The 27,847-nt window shown below is 41.2% G+C and overlaps 1 protein-coding gene across 9 annotated transcripts in view; it reads right to left on the bottom strand.

Moving 5' to 3' along the window:
* AFDN (afadin, adherens junction formation factor) overlaps positions 1-27,847 on the bottom strand; it is a 350,456-nt gene that overhangs the window by 46,324 nt on the left and 276,285 nt on the right. For all 9 annotated transcript variants that reach the window (XM_033938337.1, XM_033938335.1, XM_033938342.1 and 6 more), the window contains 4 exons: positions 26,511-26,705; positions 17,933-18,024; positions 14,922-15,113; positions 8,786-9,847 (listed from right to left, as the gene is read on the bottom strand). In XM_033938337.1, coding sequence (XP_033794228.1) covers positions 8,786-9,847; positions 14,922-15,113; positions 17,933-18,024; positions 26,511-26,705 — 1,541 coding nt within the window. The remainder of the gene's footprint in view (positions 1-8,785; positions 9,848-14,921; positions 15,114-17,932; positions 18,025-26,510; positions 26,706-27,847) is intronic.

Below are 27,847 nucleotides of genomic sequence, written 5' to 3'. Positions count from 1 at the left end.
TCTTTTCAGCCAGAGGACAATTTAAGACTGGTGACAAGGTCAGTTACGCTTTCCCACCAAGAGCAATGTTAATATTTTATTTGGGTTTGTAAATTAGGTTTATGTTTACTGAAGACTTTCTATACCACCCATGCCAACAGACAGGACTGAGCGATATACAATCTAATTACACTGAATTAAGAGAGGAAAGAAACTCCAATATAAAAAAAGTTAGTGTGAATCATAAGAAAAAAAACACAGTCAAGCATCACAATACTCGGTCTAAGTACGGGTATAAGATCCTTTATCTGAAATTCTGATAACTGAAAAGTTCTGAAAACCAACATTTGACCCAAATCAGTAGTAGTCAATTCCCCAATGTGAGACATGCTGAAATCAACACAAATGGCAAAGGATAGCAGTGAGAAGCAGAAAAGGAAGTGTTTCTCTCTGTTAATAGCAGTTTGATGGGGATTTTATGGTCTTACAGGGGGAAGGGGGGGGGGTCTGACTTTTAACAATACCATACCGAAATATGCCTGGTCCCAAGGATTTCAGATAAAGGATCTTGTACCTGTAGTACATCTTTCAAAGGTTGATTTCTCACCTGAAAGTATTATAAAATACTACTGCAAAGCAGGTTATGAGTGGATCTAGGTGGGAGACAGTCACTCAGTTTTTTTTAGAAAGTGGACTGGTTGGGGGCGTGGCTTGGACGCGAACGATGACGGTTGGATGAAGAAAGAGCTCCTGTATAAACAAGCTTAAATTTCAGAAAACTACAAAAAAAAAAAACGATATTAATGGTATAACAAATTGAGTTTACCTCTTTGATTAGATGGAAGAGAAAATTTGAAGGGGAAATCGGGAGAGAGAGGTGCCGTTTTCATTTGATATATGAGGAAAGAGGTGTGAAGGGCTGAATCCGTCTCAACGGCAAAAATAGCAAAATCGGGTCCCTGCTGACAGAGCCGGTAAGATCGGGTCTCCGCTGGCAAAAATAACAAAATCGGGTCCCCCAGGCAGAGCCGGCAAGATCGGGTCCCGCTGACAAAGGCGGCAAGATCAGATCCCTGCTGACAGAGCCGGTAAGATCGGGTCTCCGCTGGCAAAAACAGCAAAATCGGGTCCCCCAGGCAGAACCGGCAAGATTGGGTCCCCCTGGCAGAGGCAACAAGTTTTACTATTAAACGTTACCAGGGTGGGCTGGTCCGGGACGCCGTGAGGCCAAGGAGGCTTTCCTTCCCCTCCTCTTTAACACGATCTCTGGCAGAGAGCAAGAGGAAAGATTTCCCGAAGGTGGGGGCTAACAGGCAGTTGCTCGGTGCACCACGACCGCGGCCATCTTGGATCGGAAAAAAAAAAAAATAAATTTTTACAAAGTCTGGGTCTGCCTAATGACAAAGATCAGTTTTTTGAAATGCCTGATGCCTGTTTAAATCAGGGAATGGGCTTTGAAATAGCTGTCCTCTGCTGGAAATGAGGAGAGATCTGCAGTAAAAGCTACTTGGCAACGGTTTGTTTTTTTTTTTTTTTTTAACTATTTCCTTGCTGCCAACTTCAAAAATAAACTATGAAAGATCACTATAATTGTTAATCTCTCCTACTATAATTTAAGAGATTCAGATATAAGAGACTATAGGTTTTTGGGCTCTGAGGAAGGTCAAATAAAAGGATTGGTAATTTCTTTGACCTGAAGAAAAGTGACATTGAGACAGTTGAGACAGTTAAGAGACACTGAAATACATATACATGCACATTGAAAGATTAAAGTAAACATATTGGATGGAATATTGCTCTCCTCGGCAAAAGCTGCGATTGGGCTTGTAAGAGGAGAGCTAGAACAAGAAGGTTGCAAAAAAAATTTTTTCAGGCTAGATGCCAACAAGAGTCTGCAATAGAGCCTAAGACAAATAACTTACAGTTGCTTTAAGAATACTGAAAAAAAAAAAAAAGGGGGCGAGGCTTTGTCGAATGGTTGGATAAACGAATAGCTCCTTATAAGCAAATATATTAAAAATATATTAAAAAGAATTACTACTAAATATTTTAAAGAAACTAAAATATATATTGAAATATGACTTCAACTAAACAAAATAAAGCTGACTTAGGAGCTGGAACATCAGGAAGCAATAAGAGGTCGAAACCTGAGCCAGGTACACCCTCTAAAATCCCATTACCAACAGAAAAAAATCTGGATGTTATGGAAGAACTAAGACAAATAAAAGAAATTGTCTTAGATAGTAACAAAAAACTACAAAAAGCAATGGAAGATGCTGCAATCCTAACTAAAAGAGTGGACATTACAGAGAATAGAATTTCAACATTAGAAGATATTACAGAACAATTAAATACAGACATGAATCACAGCAAAATCATATGGAAAGAAATAACAGAGATAAAAAAAAATCTTGAAGACAGCCGGAATCGTGAAAGACGGAATAATTTAAGAATAATCGGATTACCTGAAGGAGTGGAAAAGAATGATCCGATTGCATTTCTTGAAAAATTTCTACCTAAAATACTACCATTGAAATTTAAAACGGAACTGGAAATTGAAAGAGCCCATAGGATTCCAACACAAAGAAATAACACTCAAACAGGTCCAAGAACTTTAATTTTTAAACTTTTAAGACACCAACAAGCAATTGAAATATGCCAATTAGCCAAGGAAATCAAAAATCTTAAATGCCAAGATTCAAAAATATACATTGTTCCGGACTTTGCAAAAGAAACAGCAAAAAGAAGAAAACTATTCTTAGACATGAGACCACAACTAAGATCTCTAGGAGCTAGATTTGGGCTCCTGTACCCGGCAATTATGAAGGTTACCGTTGCTAACAAAACGCAAAACTTTACAGATCCAGAAAAACTACAGGAATTTATAAATCAACTGGAGCAACCTATGACAATCTAAAGAACAATTAATGGGTTCATACTAAAGTCTATTGACGGTTAAAGATAGATCAAAACGGAAAGCAATGGAAAAAGAACACACAAGGATCAAATTAAAGACTTAAACAACTTGCAACATTCTACATAGAAAACAAGAAAACTGAAAAATATAAAAATTCTATTCAGAATAAATAGAATAAACTGAATGGCAGGAACGTAAATGATTTGAAACACATCTCCGAACTCAAATGATGACGAAGAAAGTTTCTTCAACAAACTTAAAAATGTACTGATTGAATCCGAAATTTTGAAAGCGGAGTAATAGTGAGAAGAAAATCATCCTTCAATCACAAAGAATATTATAAAAAAAAAAAAAAAAAAAAAAAAAAAAAAGATGAAGTGATTGGTTTGTTATATTTCCGGTTGAAGGTGGTACTTCAGGTTTAAATTTGCGTTTCAGATACATTAAAATGCATTTCAATACGAAATATATGAAAAGAATAAATCTGAAACGCAAATTTTATGTTCTTTTAATTATTAAGTTTAATTTAGTATCCACAATAGTTCAACCTGGGAATCTTCTATGGGAGAAAAAAGGAGAGTTTTTGGCACAGGACTTCACTCTTGTCTGCACAGGCCTCAGATACTTTAAAATCATAGATGTCTAGAGAGTATGCTAATGAGACAAAACTTACAAGAACACTGATGGGAATGTTAGCTCCTCTTAATTGACAATTCTCTCGTGAATCATAAGAAAATAATGAATATAAGAGATGAGTGGATTCCTGTGCTGTAAACTCTTGTTACAGTTCTGAGGAAAGAGGCTAAATTGGAAAGCTTTTTAAAATAAAAATAATATACCACCTGAAAAGAAATGAATAGTAATTGAAATGTTATTAGATATAATTGATTTAATATAATCATTCTTATGGATTTAAAGATATACAAATACAAAAAATAATCTTTCAATACATAAGAATGAAAAACTTTTTACTTATTCTTATAATTAATAATAAAATAAAAGAAAATATACAAAAATAGGGGAAAAAATGGTAGTACTTTAGATAATTATTAATAGCTTGTGGGAGTTATCTAAATCTAACCTCAACCTGCGTATCCAAGTTTTCGTAATTAATAAGGGGGGGAAGGGAGGGATAAGAGGGATGGGAGGGAATAAAAGGGAAATATATAAGGAAATCATGGGAATAAAGGAAAAAAGAGAAATGAAATACTTAAAACATTGGGAAAATATACATAATTTAATACCTGAAAATTTAAAAATAAATGGATATTAAAATTATGTCTTTAAATGTTAACGGTCTAAATCATATGATAAAAAGGAAAAAAGCACTATCATTTTTAAAAAGGCAAGATGCTGATATATGCCTTATACAAGAGACCCACCTCTCACATATAGAATCTAAAAAGCTAGAAGGAGGTTGGGTCAAACAGTGTTTTTTCTCACCAGCTATAGGGAAAAAGGCAGGAGTTGCTATTTTAATTAACAAAAAATGCTCTGCTTCATTTAAACTAAAAGCTTCAGATATTCATGGAAGATGGATAATGGTGGAAATGAATATGGGAAATACTACCATGACGTTAATCAATATATACGCCCCTAATTCGAACCAAAACGAATTCTTTAAAACTCTTCAACAACTGATCATACCACTGGCTACTTCAAATCTTATAGTAGCAGGGGACTTCAACGCTGTAATAGATCCTTTATTAGATAAAAACCCAGGTAGAGTTATGAAATCTATGGGACTAGATAATTTGATTCAATCTTGCGATTTAATAGATATATGGAGAATACTTCATTTTGATGGTCGGGAATTTTCTTTCTGTTCTCATGTTCACAATTCTTTTTCAAGAATAGATTATATCTTTACTTCAAAACATCTTGCACATCAAGTGACACAAGCAGCCATTGATCCAATTATTCTATCTGATCATGGTGGAGTGTGGATCAAAATTAAAACTACAGATCAAAATAATAACAGACCAATTTGGAAAATAGATAATACAATGTTGGTTGACAAAAATTTTTGTGAAAATCTTCTAACAAAAATGAAAGAATTTTTTCAAATAAATGATAATGATGATATTAACAGAGAAACTTTATGGGATGCCTTTAAGGCAACCATTAGAGGACAAATAATTTCTTATTCGGCTTTTCTAAAAAAACAAATTAAAAAACAATTTTTAATCTTAGAAAAAGAGATTAAAAATTTAGAATCAAAACTTATAGAAAAATGGGAATATTCTATTCAACAAGAATTATTAAAATTAAAAGGTAAATATAATGAGATCTCATCTAAGATGATTAGGAAAGATTTATTTTCTCAACAAACATTGTACTATGGTAATTCAAACAAATCAGGAAGAATATTGGCAAACTATCTTAAAGCGAAAAAAAGAAAAACAAAATTAATAGCAATAAAAGATGAAAATGGAAATACATATACACAAATTGAACCTATATTAAAACAATTCTTAAAATTCTATAAATCTCTTTATTCTTCTGAAAATTATCCAAATAAAGAAAAAGATGGTTTTGAATTTTTAAAAATGTTAGAGGGTCCAAAAATTCCTGAACATATAAAACGAAGTTTGGAAGAACCAATATCACTAAAAGAATTAGAAACAGCTTTGAAGTCCCTTAGAGTTGGATCCGCTCCAGGTGGTGATGGATATACAGTGGAATTTTATAAAACATTTCAAAACTTTTTATTACCCTATTTATTAAATCTCTATCAATATCAACTCAATAAAGGTTGTATTAAAGGCACTATAGCAGAATCTTTGACTATTGTTTTGCCAAAGTCCAATAAAGATCCCACTTTGGTATCAAACTATAGACCAATATCTTTAATAAATGTAGATGGAAAATTATTAGCAAAAATACTTGCGCTAAGATTAGCTAAAGCTCTCCCCCATATAATAGGTATGCATCAAACAGGATTCGTTGCTCAAAGACATTCATCTCACAATACCAGATTAACATTCCATATGTTATATTTAACAAAGAAAATGAATGAACCTACTTTTGCAGTTTCATTAGATGCAGAAAAGGCCTTTGATAGAGTAGAATGGCCTTTTATGTATCAAGCAATGGAATGGTTTGGTATAGGTCCTGGATTTATACAAATGATACAAACAATGTATAGCTCCCCTTCTGCTAGACTATATATTAATAATACGTTTTCAGAAAAATTTAATCTACAGAGAGGAGTTAGACAAGGATGTCCCTTATCCCCTTTGCTGTTTGATATTGTTTTAGAACCCTTAATATTAGCTATCCAACAAGCTAAGGAGATACAGGGTATACCTCATTCAGATAAAGAATATAAGATATCTGCTTACGCAGATGATTTATTACTATATCTGAAAAATCCAGAATCCACCATTCCGCATCTACTTGAATTGATTGAGAAATTTGGAAAATTTTCAGGATATAAAATTAATTGGAATAAATCAGAAATTCTTCCACTAAATATACATTGTACAAAAGGTTTATTTGATACATTCCCTTTTGTTTGGAAGGAAGAATATATTAAATACCTTGGAATTTTGATAACAAAAACAGTAGATGAAACAATGAAAATTAATGAAAAATGCTTATTACAAAAAGTAATAGAAATGTGTGAGCAATGGAATCCTTTGCACTTATCTTGGTGGGGAAGAGTACAAACTGTAAAAATGATGATTTTACCGGTAGTATGTTACCAAATGGGGATGATACCAGTTTTCTTTCAAGATTCGTTTTATACAAAAATAAATAGGACTTTGACAAAATTTATATGGCTTAATAAAAAACCAAGAATTGCTCTAGCGTCATTACAAAGACCAATTAAGGAGGGAGGGGTAAATTTTCCCAACTTTTATAGGTATCATCAAGCCTATATCTTACGTCATGGTATGTATTGGATCCTCCCAGAACCCACAGATAATATTCCAGACTGGTTTTGGCTAGAATGGAGGCTTATGTTTCCATTACGTCTTAATCATGTAATTAGTATCAAGATGCCAAGGTTATACAAAGATCATAAAATATTTATGGATACCTGGAAAACTCTAAAATACATAAGTAATCTTACTCAAATTCCAATTAGTAAATCAACCAACCAAACTATATGGCTAAACCCCAAGATCAAAATTGGCGGTTTTAAAGTCATCTGGAAACATTGGATGATAGCAGGCATTCGCACTTTGGATGATGTAATTAAAAATGATAAATTGCTGGAGTTTTCACAATTGCAACAAAAATTTGGTCTCAATAAAACACAATATTTTAAATGGTTGCAATTGAAGCAATCTATTCAGAAAGGGTTCCCTGAATGGAAAGATCTCGCTAAATATCACAGTTTGGAATTCTTATGTTTCCAGATGGACTCAATAGGTCACAAAGCCGCACAGTGGTATAAATTAATATCTGGATATATAAATAAAAAACCAAAAAATGGTCTTAGAGACATTTGGAGCATTGAGATAAAACACCAAATTAGTGCATCTCAATGGCCACGACTTTGGTCTTGGAGGTTAAAATGTACGGTGTCAGCATCTATGAGACAAACTTGGTTTTTTCTTCTTCATAGAGCTTTTTGGACCCCTACTCGTTTACAAAAAATAGATAGTTCAAGATCTAATAGATGCTGGCACTGTCATATTGAAATTGGGACACTAGATCATCTTTTATTCTTTTGTCCATTTATCCTATCATTCTGGAAATCAATTTGGCCCCAAATTAACAGAATGTTAGAAAATCCAGTAGCCTTGACATATGATACTATATTATTTGGAACAACTATGAGAGCAAAAAGCCAAATTTCATCCAGTAATAACAAACTTTTATTTATTTTAACTGGAATTGCAATACAACAAATTACATTCAATTGGAAACAACATGATAGATTGAACTATATGTTCTGGTGGAATTCGGTATGCCACATATATAAAATGGAACTTGCTATTGCAACACACAAAGGATACATGAATAAATTTAAAAAAAATATGGGGACCATTAACCGATTTTTGTAATGAAGGATAATTTTTCCCATAAATAACACTGGAAACATCTAAAGACCGTTAACATGATTTCTCTAATGAACTTTTCCCATGATAAGAAAATTGTAAAGAGGGAAATGGGGTGGGTTTTTCAATTTTGATTATTATATACTAAATTAATATTTAAAGAATATACAATAAAATTGATTTATGTATTATTGGTTGGGAAGGAGGGTGGGACAGGGGATTATTATATTAATGATAAACTTGATATTAATATATGAGTTAGTCAAGTGTGTATTTAAGTTCCTATTGAGTTTATTTGTAACACTTGTTGTAACACAAAAAAATGAATAAAGAATTTAAAACAGAAAGTGGACTGGCTGCAAGTTCAAGCAAGGATACCATTTAAATTGTTGACTTTGGTTCCTATAATTTTTTTATGGAATGGTACTGTATCTGGATGACATGGAGGAATTTTATGTTCCAAATAATATTGCACATTTCTTATATACACTTAGACTGAAGTTACTTTCTCCTGGAGATTTTCATTTAAGGACATGCACCAAGCAGTTAATACATAAATTAGGATAAGTAACTATTAATGCATGGCAGTACCAACAAACATAGGACATATTCTTGGCTTGATCATCATTCAGGTGTCTAAGTCCTAATTAAGCAGTATTTAAAACTTTATACAGACTAACAAATCCAAAGCATAAGCCAGAACTGAACCTGATCATCTACTTTAGTGTGGCATGCAGTCTACTGAGACCAAGGCCATACTTCAGACCTAGAATTGAAACTTCTATCTGTTACTTACAAGACAATGACATTTTCACAATCATTCTACATCTATTTTCAAATTACATTTATAAATAAATAAAAAATTAATTTTTTATACCCTTGCTCTTTTTTCTGCTTCTAGGCGTTGCATAATCAGCATGGTGTCTACATCATCATCTTCTTCATCGTCGTCGTCATCATCATCCTTCTGCTTTGATTCCTGAAGCCGCTTCTGGAATTGCCACTCTAACATGAGTTTACGCAGGCGGTCACTTTCTTCTGATGTGCGGTCAGGCTTATTCTGTAGATCATGAATTTCTTTGCTAAGCATATCTACAATGTGCATCTGTTGCTGCTTTTCAAGTTTTTCTCTAGCATCACGTTTCCAGGGATCAGGGGATAGGCTATCACCGGAGGATAACTCTTCCTTGCTTAAGGTGATATACTGGAGATCTCTCCGTTCAATGGTCCAAGGTTGCTGCTGAGGCTGAAGCTCCCTAATGACTGTCTCTTGAGGCCTCTGCAATGCTACAGGTTTCTCCATCTTCATCTGCTGAACAGCTAGAAGAGGAGAAGGAAGTGGCTGTCCAGAAACCGGTACAGGCTGACCAGGAATAAGTGGCTGAAGCCGCATATGTCCCAGTTTTCTCTCCTGTTCACGCCGTTTCCTCTCACGTTCTTCTTCCAAGCGTGCTTTTTCCTTTTCATACCACCGCTGATGTTCCTCTCTCTTCTTGCGCTCCAAACCAGCTGACTGGGAATTAATTTGTGGTCCTAAATGATTTAGTGGTGGCGGTGGCAGGGGCATGTCCACAGGAATTCCATCAAATTCAGTTGCATAATGAACTGGAGGGGGAGGAGGTGGTGGTGGAGGAAGGTCTGTTCTGATAGGCTGAGAAACTGCTACTGGTCCTGGCTGATTGGTAATTGGTGTTTTCCATCGTCCTGCTCCAGTTTTGTTTAAAGCAGAACCAGGAGATAGAGGCTTGAAGGAATGGTTCAGGTGTTCTTGGCTGGATGTGCTAGACTCCACTAATGAAGTTTGGTTCATCCAAGTATCACTACCCTCATTTTTTCGATTCATGTAGTCTACATCCTTTTGTGCAAATGCTTCCAGACGGTTATGTTCTACAGGGAAAGTTTGATCCTGTTGAAGTTCTTCCTGGGAGTGAGAAACACGCTGGAAAAAAATAAACAAACCATAAAAGTTACATAGATACTAAAATTCAAATGCCACAACCACTGTAATATTTAAATAAAGGACATCTAAATGATTCTAAATTACCCCCAATAACTACTGCAATGTTTGTAAATGTATATTTTTTAAAAATCTCCATATTGTCTGTATGTGGATGCCAGATAGCAGGGTAGATTGTGGTTATTCCTTATGTTCCCTCTCACTGCCTAAGGTCATTTAATGGCAATCGACTGGGTCTCCCTCCTTATCCATTGCCAGCTGGGAAACCACTTTTCTGTTTCACTCTACCATGTTGAAATGTCCTTTTTATATTGTTATGGGCAGAGATGTCTTCTAAGATTATGTTACATTTGTTTTGTTTGGATTTGATTAACAGGAAGAGGGAAAGCACCTGCCATGGAGTCAAGGCTAGAGCACCTGCCCTTTTTACATACTTTTCTTTTCCTCTTTTGTAAATGATCTGCTTTCCTATTTGACATCGAGGTCCTTTTCATTTGTTACTATCTTGTGAATCGCTTCGATCCGTGTACCAGTGACAGTGATATCTCAAACCTACACAATACTAAACAAGTGGAAGGATAGCGCAATATGTTAAGGATTACAGAGTCAAACAGGATAAAAGTTCTTCAGAAAACAAAATTCTGTGGAATTGGATGCAAATTCCAGTTTTGATGGGAGATTATGGGGGGTGGGGGAGAATAACTTATTCTGGACAGGATGTAGAAAGTGAAATGCTTTATAAAAAGGAAAACTAACTAATTTGGTAACAAAAAATGGGAGATTCTCAATTACCCCACTTATGAGACATCCACCTTCATATAAAAATATATCTCAAAATGGAATACAGACACTAGATGGTAAAACTACTTACTCAAGCTTATTAGAACCTCATATGCTAGAATAGTTTTTGGGGTTTTTTTTTAATATATTCTCCTGACAAAGCTTTCTAGTGAAAATAGAAGTCCTTATCAGGACTGTAAGAACATTTCTTTTATGAAGTACTTGAGACATTACACAGACTGTTCCTGGCTCATGGTTAAATACAGCAGATAAGAACTGTCTTCATTTGGTCTACAGCACTTTTAAAATGATCATTTAAAAAAAATAAATAAAAAATTCCACAGAATATGAAACCACCACCTAGCAGAGAGGTTCTAATGTGATAATTCTTGAAGAGTCCATGTGCCCTGGGTGTGCAGGCCATTGAGGAGGACTCCTCAGCTGAGCATGGAAGCAACTGTTGAGGTGGAGATTGGCAAAGGCCGCCCCTAGTAAAACTGGCTGGAAGTATCCACCATTGAAGGGATTGATGAAGTTCTGAGCAGTGGCATACCTAAGGTATGTGATACTTGCCCCCAATATTAAAATAAAAATATTTTTAGTAACCCACCCTCTCCCCTCAATTTTGGTTTTAAAAAGTTAGAAAAAAATGTATTAAAATTAGACCCGCGAGCCGACATCAGGCAGGAAGGCACCATTCATGTGCGTGGTACAGGCGGTCTTAAAGTTTTAAAGAGACAATATACCAGCGGTCTCAAACACGCAGCCCGCGGGCCACATGTGGCTCTCCAGGTTTTATTTGCGGCCCGCAGTCTGGAGGCATCATTCTCTTCCTTTTGGAGCAGCAGCCAGCACGTTCGTTCAAAGCCGCGGGTTGGCGGCTCCTTGCGCTATCCACTCCTGCATCAGAAGCCTCTCTGATGTCACAACATCAGAGAGGCTTCAGACGCAGGCACAGATCTCGCAAGGAGCCGCCACCCGCGGCTTTGAACGAACTAGCCGGCCAGACACGCTGCTGCTCCAGTGGCGTACCAAGGGGGGGCGGTCCACCGTTCTCCCTAGAGTGCGGCTCATCTAGAGCAGTGGTGCCCAACCTGCTTCCCTTCCCTTCTCACTGCTGCCATCGGGGATCAGGCCGGCACCGTGTTCTTTGATCTCCCTGCTTCTCTTCCCTGCGGGGCCGACCAACTCTCGCGGCCCGACGTCAATTCTGACGTCGAGAGGACGTTCTGGCTAGCCAATCGCTGCCTGGCTGCCCGGAACGTCCTTTCTGACGTTAGAATTGACGTCGGGCGGCGAGAGTTGGTCAGCCCCGTGCAGAAGAGAAGCAGGGAGATCTCGGCCTGTTCCCGATAGTGGCAGAGGCAGCGGCAGCAGCCTATTCCGCGGCGGCGGTGGCATGGGGGAGGGGAGGACAGGAAGGAAGAAAGAAAGAAGGTGGGGTGGGGACAGGGAGCCAGAAAAAAAAGCACAAAATGGGGCATGGAGGAAGGAAGAAAGAAGGAGGGGGGACAGGGAACCAGAAACAAAGCAAAAAATGAGGCACGGAATCAGAGAAAGACAGACAGAGAAAGAAAGAAACAGTTGGGGGAGGGAATGAGGTCTGGAGAGGAAGCATACAGGAGGCTGAAAGAAGGGAAGAAGTATTGGATGCACAGTCAGAAGAATAAAGTGCAACCAGAGACTGATGAAATTACCATTTAGGTAGGAAAATGATTTTATTTTCAATTTAGTGATTGAAATGTGCCAGTTTTGAGAAAGAAAAGATATTGAACTTTAAATGTGAGTGCTGCAGAAAAAAATAGAGTACTTGGAGGGCCGCAGAAAAAATAGTTAATGTCTTATTAAAGAAATGACAATTTTGCATGAGGTAAAACTCTTTATTGTTTATATATCTTTCCTTTTAACTGTTATAGGAAAGATATATAAACAATAAAGAGTTTTACCTCATGCAAAATTGTCATTTCTTTAATAAGACATTAACTATTTTTTCTGCGGCCCTCCAAGTACCTACAAATCCAAAATGTGGCCCCGCAAAGGGTTTGAGTTTGAGACCACTGCAATATACCTTTTGACTGTCTGTGCCGGATTCCATGGATGAAGTCACCCAAAAGTGAAAATATAATGCTGCTTGTCCTCGGAGAAAAGACAAACAAGATCAATGACTGAACCAAAATCGAGGAATGTTTTCCCCAAGAAAAGAGCACACACATTCCTGAGTTGATACAGTTTCAAGAAAATAACTTTAATATCATATTCATTTGTGGTTTTAACAGAGTCCAAATAGACTCCAAGTACTTTAGAGACTGTATCCATAAATCATCAGGAAGAGATAATGCCTTAGGAATAAGAACCTCGCAGCAATTAAACCAAAGTAGTTTAGTTTTCTCCTTAAGTTTGAAACCATGTGCAGCATTCAGTTGCTCATTATCTGCACATGAAAATAATTTGATCTTAAAAGATAAAAAAAAAAAAACCAACAACAACACAAGGAAGTCAGATATATACGTTAAACAGCATCAGAGATAGTGGACAGCCCTGAAGGCGATTCACATGCTGACCTACAAGCCTTCCCTCAGACACCAAAACTCTGACGTCGGAGAGAAGGTTTCTGGGTCAGCTACTTACATACAGCATGTGAATCGCTGCGTGCACCATCCATGCTAAAGACCGAAGGAGCGAGTGCGGCTCGAGGAAGGTGGCAACTGTGTTGGCTTCGGGAGCAGGCGCCGGAAGCAGCTTCAGTGGCTGGGGGGGGGGGGGGGAAGAAACAGGAACACGGGATCCACGGCAGCGGTAGCCGCCTCTAAGGACGGGCAGGAATTGGCGGTCAGGCCGCGTACCCCCAAGGGTATGCAGACTGCGTGTTGAGAAACACTTACTCTATCTGCTATAATATCTAACCACAGATAACACATAACGCCAAGTCTCCAAACGATCAAACTCTATCTTAAATTTTAGCTGAGAAAGAACCTTCTTTTTTTTGGAATACTGTTCTATGCTATTGTCCAGTATATAAAGCAGAAGTACAGTAGAATGAGACATCAAGACAAAGTATAAACTCCCCCCAAAACAATAAGACTAAGGGATTTGATTCCAAGTTAGATCTTTAAGTTTTAAATGCAAGTGCAATCATGAGTGAACTGCTAAATAATCAAGACCATGACCCTTCTTATGAGCAGCTTGTAAATAGATTTTAGTTAAAAAAAAACAGCTTGTAAATCACACATAATTAAAGAAAAAGCATGTAAAAAACCCAACTCAGTCACCTCTTGATCATTTCTATTTTTCAAATGGAGATTAACATCTACTAACAGAAATGAATCGGAGCCTAACAACTGTTGTGATAAAAATTCTGTAAACACTTGCTTTACATTATTCCATTGACCTGGAGGCCAATAAACCAAAACAAAAACTGCAAATTCTAACAAGAAAGCATTTCAAGAGCCCGAATATAAAGAGAATCAATAACAGTAACATTTTTTTAAAATCCTTTATAAATCACAGCTAGGCCTCCTTTCTTATTCCCTAGATGAGACTGGGAATTTGGGAAGTGAATCTCACTGCCAAGCATTTTTTTTCCCCCATAAAAACAAAAGCAATGCCATACTGGGTTAGACCAAAGGTCTATGAAGCCCAGTATCCTGTTTCCAATGGTGGCCAATCCAGATCAAAAGTACCCAGCAGGATTCCAAAAAAGTAATTAATTCCTCATTACTTACACCCAGGGATAAGCAATGGCTTTCCTAAGTCTACCTGGCTAATAATGGTTTATTGATCTTTCCTCCAGGAATTTATGTAAAACTTCATAAATGCAGGGGCTGGGTTTCTAACTGCTTTTACCACATCTTCCAGCAACAACAAATACAAAAAATGTATTGTGTGTTAGGTGAAAATATAATTTCTCTAATTAATTCTAGAAGTGTAAACTATTAGTTTCATGGAGTACCTCCCAGTGTTAGTACTGTTTGAAAGGGAAAAAACTCTTGTTTACCCAGTCCGCACACTCATGATTTTATAGACCTCCCTCTCAGCCAGAGGTGTGGCTAGGTAGGGTGCAAAGGTAGCAGTCACTCCCCCAATTGGATTTTGAATAAAATGGCACCTATGTGGATCATCCCTTCAGCTTCACATCGATGCCTATTTTACAAAAGGTCTGCTCCCTCTGATATCAAAGTCAGACAATGTTTCTGCTCTCAGCCATACCTTTTCTAAATAGACAGGGGAAAATTCTTAATAGTATCTTAAATTATTACAAAGCCAGTTGAATTCTCACCTGAATGGAGGTGCTGCTGGAATGCGTATCACTGTCTGTCTGAACCAAAAGCTTTTCTTCATAGTTAGACCACTGATTCTGTGCTGGTCCCATTCGATCCTGTGACTTGGAAGCTGGGAATGTAAAATACTCTCTAGCATAAGTTTGCGTTGGGATAGGATAAGCTTCTGGTCTTGCTGGTAATGGCTGCTCCTATGAAAGGTAAGAGAAAACCAAAACCAAAATAAATGGAAATTATAAGAACATAAAAATAGTCTTACTGGGTCAGACCAATGGTCCATCTAGACCGGTCTCCATCTTCACGGGGGCCAATTCAGGTCACAAGTACCTGGCAAAAACCCAAATTGTAGGAAAATTTCATGCTACCGAACCAGATCAAGCAGTGGCTTCCCCTCCCCTGTAAGGAAGTTGTATAAATTGACGTTTTTGCAGTCACTATGCTTTACTAACATGTACCAACCTGTACATATTAGAACAGTTTCCAAAGCTGACTTCGTTGAATTAATAAACATCCAACAAATTACCAGTGAATAGCAATAAAAGCAAAAACATAGCTGTTCATTCAGTGCTCTTGTTTGGAATAACTCAAGAACTAAGGGAACATAATTCTCAACTAAAGGCAGTTTTAGTATTATAAATATTTTCATTTTAATTTTTGTGCTTTCCAAATGATGTAACATAGTAAATGATGGCAGATAAAGACCCGTATGGTTCATCTAGTCTACCCAACAGTCACATTCATTCTCAAGGCAACAAACCAGTAATTACTCATTTCACTTGCTAAGTTTCAGTATAAGATGTCCACACCCCTCCCCCCCCCAAAGATAGGTAAGACCTATACTGATGAAAATTTGAATGTGGTATAAAATACATATAATTGTTCTTGATCCTTTTTGCTGCATATGGGATGGAGACCATAGAAGGCTGTCCGGCATTGGCTACAGCACCCCATATTGCCCCATGACTGGAGTTGCTGTAACAGCTAACTCCAGCCTCTCCCCTCCCCCCGATCCTTCTGGTCATATGCAGGACACATACCATAAAGCACTTTTGGCTGATAAAGTGCTTGAGTACTTTTAAATAAAAAAAACTAAAGAAAGCAAAAATGCACTATTCTGGAGTTTTGTCTAGTGCATACAAATAGGGGTTTATATAACTGAAACCATCCTCTGTAGGGAACTGCAAAAACTAGTTATTCGATCATCTGGGCACCATCACAGTGTGGATTTATATATTACATTACAGCAGATACATCAATTCAGTGTATTGAGCTTCAATCCATTTAGATTTTAAATCGTAGAGGCATGTGTAAACAAAATTTAAATTGCAACAACTTACTTGTTGTTGGTGTTGGTCTGTTCTACAGCTGCACATGCCAAGGATCTAGATCTTAAATAAGCCAAAATGTGGAAATGATTTAAGTGTGAACTTATATGAGGAATGTCTGCTTGTTTTACAAGTGCCTTAAGTTATAGGGCCATTGTGCAATAAATGCTGCCAAGAAAAGCACACATAGCATGGCTCAGAATTTCTTACAACCTCTCAGTATATATGCATGTGTCTTGAGTTTTGCACTTGTTGTTTTGTATGCATTTGTGTGTCTGTGTGGACAGTATATACTCGAATATAAACCGCGGGAGCGGACTGCCGGGCACGATGGACCCCTGGTCTGACCCAGCAGAGGCAATGCTTATGTTATGTTCTTATGTTCTTAACCTTTCTCCCCCCCCCCCCCCCCCCCGCCAAAAAAAAATAAAAAAAAGCTTGACTCGAATATAAACCAAGGACAACCTTTCTCCCCACCCCCCAAAAAAGTTTGACTCTAATATAAACCAGGGAAATGGTGTGTGTTTAACATTCAAGTGCAATGCCTTGCCCTGCCAGGCTCTGCACCCTGTTCCCCCTCCTCCCTTGCTGCTCTGCCAGGTTCTGCACCCAACCCCCAACATCCCTCCCTTCCTGCCTGGTCCCCCTTCCTCCTGATGCCTTGCAGGCCTCCACCGGGCCTGCCATAAATCCTGGTGGTCCAGATTTCCTGCTGGTCCAGCGTGAACTGCAGCAGGCACGACTTTCCTTCACTTCTGCCCATGCAGATATGCTAGCTGATTGGCTGCAGTTGTGTTCTCGCAGGAATGCAAGTTGCAGTTCACCGCTGGACCAGCTGGGATTCTAAGGTACACGGGGAAGGTGGGAGGGAGGTAAAAATTCTTAGAATCAGCTGACAGTCACCTCTCCCCTTGCAATCTGTACAAAACTCTACTGCACAACTCATCCTCTACCAACCTCGCTGCACTCATGTCACCCCTCTCCTTAAGTCACTTCACTGGCTCCCTATCTGCTACAAATGTGTTAATTCTGCTGCCCCTCAATATTTCTCCTCGCTTCTCTCTCCTTATAGTTGAATTTGTCCATCAAGCCCCTTCCCTTGTTTAAAAGCAGACTGAAAACCCACCTTACTGATATAGCTTACAATCCTTAACCCTATTCCTCTGCCCTCCAACACAGCCAGCTGATTAACCATTCCCCTTAACTGTATCCATGACATCGTTTGTCTGTCTTGCCTGTTTAGATTCTTTGTGACTGCATGCATCTGGTAGCACTATAGAAATAATAGTAATAAAAGGTACACCGGGGAAAGGGGTACAAGTTATTATACTGTAGTTGGCCAGAACAGGAGACTGAAGGGATCCCTCCTGTCATGGCCTACCACTGGACCACCAGGTCTCACGGCAGGCCCAGCAAAGGCCTACCATAGGTTTGGAAGGGAGCGGTGTCAGTGCACACCTGAATATAAACCAAGACCCCCATTTTTGGGCCAATTTTTTGGCCCAAAAATCTCAGTTTACATTTGATTATATACAGTATGTTTGTATTTGAGAGCAATTCCACAATTTTCCCAGGCAGATAGATGGATGGATAAGATGGACAGCCAGCCATTCTTGACCCCTTTTGTATAATTCTTTCCAACTTTGGTTAATTAGAAAGAAGAAATAGTTTGCCATCCATCTAACCTCTGTACAAAGATTTCCGGTGGAGACTGATGTTATCTTGTTGGCAGGTCCCGCAGCATATGTATTCTTTCCACCAGGGCTCTGAGGCTGATCTGATAAAACAAAGTACCATTCAATAAAATAAAGAAAGAATGGATTGGCTTAATTAATTTTACCCAACTACTTTATCTATGCACATCAGTATTTTGCCTACTTTAAAAAAAAACCCAAATCTACTATCAATCTGATTTTCACTGGCAGTTGTGGTAAGCAAAGACCAAATATACAATATAATTTCTGGGACAATCTGCAAATCTACATAAGCAGGTATTAAAGTCCACAGATTCGTATCTGTAGATTATGAACAAATTCTCAAAGGAAAAGTATGTGTATATAGCACAGTTACTTACCGTAACAGGTGTTATCCAGGGACAGCAGGCAGATATTCTTAACGCATGGGTGACGTCACCGACGGAGCCCCGGTACGGACACTTTTAACTAGAAAGTTCTAGTTGGCCGCACCGCGCATGCGCGAGTGCCTTCCCGCCCGACGGAGGAGAGCGTGGTCCCCAGTTAAGATAAGCCAGCTAAGAAGCCAACCCGGGGAGGTGGGTGGGACGTAAGAATATCTGCCTGCTGTCCCTGGATAACACCTGTTACGGTAAGTAACTGTGCTTTATCCCAGGACAAGCAGGCAGCATATTCTTAACGCATGGGTGACCTCTAAGCTAACAGAGAGGGAGGAGGGATGGTTGGCCATTAGGAAAATAAATTATGTAACACAGATTGGCCGAAGTGTCCATCCCGTCTGGAGAAGGTATCCAGACAGTAGTGAGTAGTGAACGTGTGAACTGAGGACCAAGTGGCAGCCTTGCAGATTTCCTCGATGGGCGTGGAACGGAGGAAAGCCACAGAAGCAGCCATAGCTCTGACCCTGTGGGCCGTGACAGCACCTTCCAGTGAGAGACCGGCCCCAGCATAACAGAACGCAATGCAGGCAGCAAGCCAGTTGGAAAGCGTCCGTTTAGAGACAGGGCGACCTAGACGGTTAGGGTCGAAGGACAAAAAGAGCTGAGGGGACGAGCGGTGAACCCTGGTACAGTCAAGGTAGTATGCAAGGGCACGCTTACAGTCCAGCGTGTGCAACGCCTGTTCCCCAGGAAGAGAATGGGGCTTAGGGAAAAAGACAGTCAACACAATGGATTGGTTAAGGTGGAAGTCCGAGACCACTTTGGGAAGGAATTTAGGATGGGTACGCAGAACCACCTTGTCATGGTGAAAAACAGTGAAAGGTGGGTCGGCAACCAGTGCATGCAGCTCACTAACCCTCCTGGCAGAGGTGATGGCAATGAGGAAAAGCACCTTCCATGTCAGAAATTTGAGTGAAGCAGTGGCAAGAGGCTCAAACGGAGGTTTCATGAGGGCTGATAAAACCACATTCAGGTCCCAGACGACTGGGGGAGGCTTCAGAGGTGGTTTGACATTGAAGAGGCCCCTCATGAACCGGGAAACCAGGGGATGAGCCGTGAGAGGTTTTCCGAGGATAGGTTCATGAAAAGCAGTGATGGCACTGAGGTGGACTCTGATTGAGGTGGATTTGAGGCCAGCATCGGATAGAGAGAGCAAATAGTCCAGTACAGTTTCCACCGCCAATGAGGTGGGATCGTGGTGATGCAGTAGACACCAAGAGGAGAACCTGGTCCACTTCTGATGGTAACATTGGAGGGTGGCCGGTTTCCTGGAGGCATCCAAAATGCGACGGACAGGCTGAGACAGATTCTCTAGGGAGGTCAGCCCGAGAGAAACCAAGCTGTCAGGTGGAGCGAGGACAGATTGGGATGTAGTAGAGACTGATGCTGCTGCGTAAGTAGAGTAGGAAACACAGGAAGAGGAATGGGCTCCCTGGAGCTGAGCTGGAGCAGGAGGGAGAACCAGTGTTGGCGAGGCCACCGAGGAGCAATGAGAATCATGGTGGCTCTGTCCCTGAGGAGTTTGAATAGCGTCCGCAACATCAGAGGCAGTGGAGGAAAGGCATAGAGGAACCGATCCGTCCAGTCGAGCAGGAATGCATCCGGGGCCAGACGATGAGGAGAGAAGAGTCTGGAACAGAACTGGGGCAGCTGATGGTTGTGAGGAGCTGCAAAGAGGTCCACCTGAGGAGTGCCCCAGAGAGCAAAGATGGAGTGGAGTGTGGGAGGATCCAGGGTCCACTCATGAGGTTGAAGGATGCGGCTGAGATTGTCGGCCAGGGAGTTCTGTTCACCCTGGATATAGACAGCCTTGAGGAAGAGACTGCGGGCCGTGGCCCAGGTCCAGATGCGGATGGCCTCCTGACAGAAGAGGGGAGATCCGGTGCCGCCTTGCTTGTTTATGTAGTACATGGCGACTTGGTTGTCTGTGCACAGGAGAAGAACCTGAGGGTAGAGAAGGTGCTGGAAGGCCTTGAGAGCATAGAACATGGCCCAGGAAATTGATGTGATGTTGGCGCTCCTGAGGGGTCCAGAGTCCCTGGGTGCGAAGATCTCCCAGGTGAGCGCCCCATGCATAGGGGGAGGTATCTGTGGTTATGACCATGGAGTGAGGGGGTAGATGAAAGAGTAGACCCCTGGAAAGATTGGAGGAGTTCAACCACCATTGAAGAGATTGCTGAAGAGACGATGTCACAGAGATGGGATGAGAAAGAGGATCCGTGGTATGTGACCATTGGTTGGCTAGAGTCCACTGAGGTGTCCTGAGGTGGAGTCGTGCCAGAGGAAGTACATGGACCGTCGAGGCCATGTGGCCCAGGAGGACCATCATCTGCCGAGCTGGGATGGTTTGATGAAGGAACACCTGACGACAGAGGTGGAGCAGGGTCCGTTGTCGGTCGGAGGGGAGAAACGCCCTCATCAGAGTGGTGTTGAGAACAGCGCCAATGAACTGAAGTTGCTGTGTGGGAAGTAGGTGCGACTTGGGGTAGTTGATCTCGAACCCCAGTAGATGGAGGAGCGAGATGGTGTGATGAGTGGCTTGTAGCACAAGCGGAGATGTAGGTGCTTTCACCAACCAATCGTCCAAGTAGGGGAACACCTGGAGGTCGTGAGACCTGAGGAAGGCCGCCACCACAATAAGGCACTTGGTGAACACCCTGGGTGATGATGCGAGGCCAAAGGGTAGCACTTTGTACTGATAGTGACGGTGCTGTATCTGAAACCGTAGGTAGCGACGTGAAGTCGGATTGATTGGGATGTGAGTGTAGGCCTCTTTGAGGTCCAGGGAACATAGCCAGTCGTGTTGAGAGAGAAGAGGGTAAAGCGTGGCAAGGGAGAGCATTCTGAACTTCTCCTTGACCAGACACTTGTTGAGGTCCCTGAGATCGAGGTTGGGACGGAGGTCTCCTGTCTTCTTGGGAACCAGGAAGTAGCGGGAGTAGAATCCCTGACCCCTTTGGTTTGAGGGCACCTCTTCGATGGCATTGAAAAGAAGGAGGGATTGGACCTCCCTCAGGAGGAGGAGGGATTGGGAGGAGTGAGAAGCAGACTCTATGGGAGGATTGTCTGGTGGAAGAGTCTGGAAGTTGAGAGAGTAGCCGTGGCGAATGATGTTGAGGACCCATTGGTCTGATGTGATGACCTCCCAACGGCTGAGGAAGAGTTGGAGGTGACCTCCGATAGGCTGAGGAAGAGGCAATGATGGTGGGAGACTGGCTATGCCCTGGAGAAAAAAGTCAAAAGGGCTGAGATGGTTTTGACGGAGGGAGAGGCTTGGCAGGTTGGTGCGACTGTGAGCGAGCCTGAGTTTGATGCTGTTGACGAGGTCGGCGAGGCTGCTGTTGAGGCGGGTTGAGAGGTCTGGCCGAGAACCTGCGTTGGTAGGAAGACTGCTGTCTGTAGGGGCGAGCAGTCGGAGTCTTCTTTTTAGGCTTCACCAGGGTGTCCCACCTGGTCTCGTGAGCCGAGAGTTTCTGGGTTGTTGAGTCCAGGGACTCCCCGAAGAGTTCATCACCAAGACAAGGTGCATTAGCCAGGCGGTCTTGGTGGTTAATGTCGAGGTCAGAAACTCTCAGCCAGGCCAGACTCCGCATGGCAACAGCCATGGCAGACGCTCGAGAGGTCAGCTCAAACGAGTCATAAATGGAACGCACCATGAATTTCCGGAGTTGGAGCAGACTGGAAATTTGTTGTTGAAAAAGAGGTACCTTACGTTCAGGGATGTATTTTTGTAAGGCGGAGAGTTGTTGCACCAGATGCTTCATATAGAAGGAGAAGTGAAAGGTGTAATTATTTGCCCTGTTGGCCAGCATTGCATTCTGGAAAAGGCGCTTGCCAAACTTATCCATAGTTTTTCCCTCTCTGCCAGGAGGGGTGGAGGCATAGACACTGGAGCCCTGAGTTTTCTTTAAGGTGGACTCCACCAGGAGAGATTCATGGGGCAATTGAGGCTTGTCAAACCCTGGGATGGGAATGACCCGATACAAGCTATCCAATTTGCGAGGGGCCCCAGGGACAGTGAGGGGGTTCTCCCAGTTCTTATAAAAATTTTCCCGTAGGATGTCATGTACGGGTAACTTAAGGAATTCTTTGGGAGGTTGCTCAAAGTCTAGGGCATCGAGAAAGGCCTGTGACTTTTTAGAGTCGGACTCTAAGGGAATGGAAAGAGCAGCTGACATCTCCCTGAGGAATTTGGTGAACGAGGAGTGTTCAGGTTTTGAAACGGTATCAGTCACTGAAGGTTCCTCGTCTGTCGAGGAAGCGTCTTCCTTGGTACCGTGTGGGGATTCCTCCCATAAGTCAGGGTCCCTGATGTCGGGATGCGCACGGCGGGACATCGGTGTGGAGGGCTCGGCATGGCGGGTTTTGGAGAGAGACTTGCCAGAGCGGACCGAGGCGGTACCGGGAGAGGAAGACCGGTGCCGTACCTGGTACCGAGAAGGATCGGCATCAGAGCGGGTCTGTACCGCAGGTTGGGAAAGATGTGGCTCAGCCGAGAGGACCGGCATGGAAGTGTTGAGCGGTACCAAGGGGGTCGACACCGATGGAACGGTGCGAGGCTCGGACCGGTCCTGTACCGGAAGGTGCGGTGCCAGTAACGCCGGCAACAGTTGTTGGAGTTGTTGCTGTAGCTGCTCCTGTAACTGGGTTTGGAGTATGGCCGCAATGCGGTCGTCCGGGGGGGCACCGGTACCGCTTTTTTCTTTTTCGGTACCATAGGTGCCGCTCTACGCTCCGGCGATGAGGAGGCCGATGACGAGGCACTCACCGATATCGGAGCGGAGCGTTTGCGGGGTCGGTGCGGTGCCGGGGTTGCCGGTGTCGCAACCGTGGCAGGAGGGCGCTCAAGGGAAGTGGAAGGCTTCTTAGCCGGCTTACCTGGGGCCAGAGACCCCGAAGAAGGATCCGGTGGAGTCGAAGTAGTCGGTGTCGACTTTTGCGGTGCTGTCGACGTCGCGGCAGATTCCATGGCAGATCCGGTACCGAATAGAATATTTTACTGGATCTGCCTATTTTTTAATGTTCGCTTTTTAAGCGAAGCACAGCGGGTGCAGGTGTCCGCCCGATGCTCTGGACCCAAGCACTGATGGCACCAATTGTGCGGGTCAGTAAGAGAGATCGGGCGTGCACACCGCTGGCACTTCTTAAAGCCCGGTTGAGGGGGCATGAAGGGAAACACGGCCTCCGCAAAATCAAAACCGGAGGCCTGTATGGTGGCAACAGGACCCGCCGGGGCCGGCCCGAAAAAATAAAGAAAACTCTACGAGTTTTGTTGTTTTTTTTAAAGAAAATTCACGGGATCCGAAAGGAAAAAATTGAAAAAAGTACACGAGCGGGAAGGCAGAACTAAGTTTTTAACAGCCGTTGAAACACATGCGACTTCTTCGCTCCGCGGAAACGAAGAAACTGGGGACCACGCTCTCCTCCGTCGGGCGGGAAGGCACTCGCGCATGCGCGGTGCGGCCAACTAGAACTTTCTAGTTAAAAGTGTCCGTACCAGGGCTCCGTCGGTGACGTCACCCATGCGTTAAGAATATGCTGCCTGCTTGTCCTGGGATAATTTCCCTTTACCCATTTGAGATTTGCACCTGTATTTTTTTTTCTGGTAAAAACATATTTTGAAAATATGAAACTACATGTATTGTTGCATTCTATGGCTTTAACTTCATCCTGAGATTGTCTCCAAAAACTAAGAACAGTACACACACTAGAAGAGCATGCATGTTTTGACCTGCATGCAGTGTGGCAAATTTCAGACAGCCCTTTCACCCAGGCAAATAAAAGTTTTGAAAACTGTTCTCTAAATATCTCCTAAAGAAGAAGTGTTAATTAGGCTCTGAAGGTTTAAAAAATAAGGTGCAATCAATAAAAAGGCTAGGTTTAAGTTTATTTTTTTTGCTGTCCCAATTCACGTTTCTTTAAATTTATCTACCTTCATTATATTTTTTTCAGCTTTTATTCTGAGCTAGATTGTTTAACAAGAACTATTTAGTTAAATTACCAGTCTTTTCAGATCTTAGGTCATAATAATTTATTATAGCACTTTCTCATAACAGATTGTAATCAAAGTAATTGGTATTTGAGGGTACAATTTTCTTTACGTTTATAAACTGATATTTAAATAGAACAAACCCTTGACATTACTGGAATAATTCTATAAAGTGGATACCAACATTTATGTCTCAAATATGCACATAAATTATTACAACACTAGCACATACAAATCATCAGGCTGCTTTTGCTTACTACAGTAAAAACTGTATGAAATTATACAAAAATACAGAGTGGACAAAAGACCTCAGAAATCTTTAGGCAACTTACAAGTCCATTATGTATTCCAGACTAACATATTGTCCTAAAATGGACGAACTTCAGACACTGGTCTAAAACCTCCACTAGATCACATAACAAGAGTTTTGTTTCAACAATATTATGTGAACGTCTGGAACATTCATTTATAATATTATTGCAAAGACTGTGGTCTGGTTTAGGCTATATTAGTGAATGTTACTGCACTCATCATTTTAAGATCTGATTAAAGATTGTTATGTTTTCTTATACCATCTAATACTTACATAAATGGTGATATATCAAGTCAAATTAATCCAATCCAATATCAAATGTTAAATACTGTAAATGTTCAAATCATATAATGTGAGGGATAACAAGACACTTATCCTAAACAGAACCTGTTTCACCTGTGGCTTCTTCAGGGAATCCAAAAACAGCACTTAAATTGTGCGAGTCCAGCCATGTGTATACTTTCCTGTCAAATGTAAGCTATGCATTTATAGAACTATCAAAAATAGCAAAACCCAGAATATGTAGAACATCCACTGTCTTAACTTCCAACACTGCAGACAGAATTTAAGCGCTGTTTTTGGATCCCCTGAAGAACCCACAGATGAAACAGTTTCCCATTGGGATAAGTGTTCTATTAATTCTCGCTTTATATGATTTGTACATTTACAGTATTTAGCATTTGATATTAAGATTGATATTGGTGGAGGTCTTTGTACCTTCCTATAGTCTTCACTATAGTGAGCAAAAGCAGCCTGATGCTTGTGTTGTTACTCATCAGTAATTGACAAGTTTTTTTCCTGTTTTTCAAGTAGTTTGTGTGTGCACGAACACCCCTAAATGCCAAAGTCTGCCTATGTGCTGTTCTGTAAAAGCAAAGGCACAAAAAGTTCTAAAGCATAACTGTTTGGCAAACTGGCGCACAGACACTGAAAACTGTTTATTTTGATGTTCTACATATTCTGGGTTTTGCTATTTTTGATAGTTCTATAAATGCATAGCTTACATTTGACAGGAAAGTATACACATGGCTGGACTCACACCATGTAACTTACAGACAGCTACAAGCTACATATTTATCTCCAGCGTTTAGGCATGAGCATTTACACAAGCTGTATAGCTGTTGAAAATGGAGTGTGTGGCATAGTGGTTACAGCTACAGCCTCAGCACTCTGAGGTTGTGGGTTCAAACCCGAGTTGCTCATTGTGACCCTGGGCAAGTCGCTTAATCCTCCACTGCCCCAGGTAAATTAGACAGACTATGAGCCTGTTGGGACAGATAGGGAAAATGCTTGAGTATCTGATTTGTAACCCATTATGAGCTCCTTTGGGAGGACAGGCTAATTAAATACATACGGTACATACATAAGCCTGCCTAAATTGTAATTGTGAATTTTGACAGTTATGCTAGTAAATCCTTTACAGAATTGTTGCCTATAAGACACAAAGTTATAGTATTGCCCATATGGGGGTATTTTATTTAAGATTTTTACAGCATGTCTCTCATAATATGAGAATGAGTTATAAAAATTACCTCATACATAAAAAGGATGCAAGATGACAAGAGCATCCATGTTTTTATGCAACATGGGTATAGCTGTGTTAAGCAATAGAGTTTGGGTGAAACATGGAAAGTATTGCAATTTAAACTTTTTCGCAAAACATCCATGCACATTTACATTTCTACCTGCTCCCTAGCTTGTACATGTGTTCATTTTACTCATGATTGCAACATATCTGTATTTTTTTATAAAGATACAGACATCTATGTATCTTTATAAAATCGGTCCACTCAAATAATCTGTTATAAAATTGCCCTCTATACTTACTTGCTACATTGGGGCTGGAGCGGTGATCTGCTCGATTCTTCACAAGCCTATCATCCCCACCTAATTTCTTTGGTTCCGTATATTCCGGCCAAGGTAGTTGAGGACTCTCAGGTGACCCATTCTGAGCAGAATTATTATAAAGCTCAAAGCCTTCACTTTTTGGTCTAGGTTTACCTGAACCGCGCCGTTCTGAAACTAAGGAAGTTGAGAACAATATATAATATAATCAAATAGGTGTATATGTTTATTCCGATTTTATTATTCATATAGGATCAGTTCTTACTCTAAAAGGTGTCTTTGTACATCATGGACAGCCATGGTCAAAAGGCCTAAGGAAAACTTTACCTTATGTGATTAGCAGAGTCACACCACTATAGTATTATGAGCAAATATTAAAGACTAGCTGATCATCCGGCACTGCCCGGATATTTATTTATCCCAATATTCTGGTATCGATAGACTTGTCTATTATGTTTACTTTCAAATTCCCTTGGGTTTTGGTTTACATTCACACAGATTTTCAGTTTTCACAGCACAGCAGCACTTCCTTATATACTGTTGAATGACGACTGTGTGACATCATTCACCAAGCTTCACACAATTGTCAAAGCAGTTCCATTTATATATATAAAATTGGAGGTATCTCTGTGTCCCTTCCCACCACCACAGTATTTTTTCCCAGATAGTAAGTAATATGTATACCAAGTTTGGTTTAAATCTCTCCATGCGTTTCAGAGTTATGCTAGAACATACATGCATACACACACAGATCCGTTTTTATATATATATATCATATATAATAAAATGGTAAGCACGCATGCGCACTCTAAAGCTGTGTTCCCTGATCCGTCGCGATGTGGCCACAAGAATGTGTATGCGCGCTTATACGTCACCATACAACAGATGGACTGCACCTAATCGTAACTCTCCTCCTCCTTTTCTGGCCCGGCCCGCTGAGAGGGAGAGCGGCACTGGCACTGCCGCCAGCTCAGCTTGACTGCTCCGTCTCTGCCAGGGCTAACAGCAGCAGCCCCCGAAGCTCCTCAGCAGCCTGTCCCGCCCCCTTGAGAAGGGCTCCTGCAGTGTCCGGAAGCGGAGATGGCGGCGCTGTTGCTGGTGGTGCTGCTCCCACTGCTGTGCACTTGAGCAACGCGCCGGAACTGCACACTGCCTGTCGGCAGCGCCTCGACCAGATTGCAAACGGCAGCGGCTGACAGGAGGAGACAGAGGGGAGATGCTTGGTTGATGGGAGATAGAGAGAAGGGAGATGCTGGACTGTTGGGGGGATAGAGAAAGGGGGTGGGGGAAAAGAAAGGGAGGCCTACTGCTGAACAGGG

Source organism: Geotrypetes seraphini, chromosome 3, assembly GCF_902459505.1.
Source record: "Geotrypetes seraphini chromosome 3, aGeoSer1.1, whole genome shotgun sequence".
Taxonomy (NCBI): Eukaryota; Metazoa; Chordata; class Amphibia; order Gymnophiona; family Dermophiidae; genus Geotrypetes; species Geotrypetes seraphini.
The sequence above is the reverse complement of the archived record's forward strand: the minus strand, read 5'-3'. Positions and strand labels throughout refer to the sequence as shown.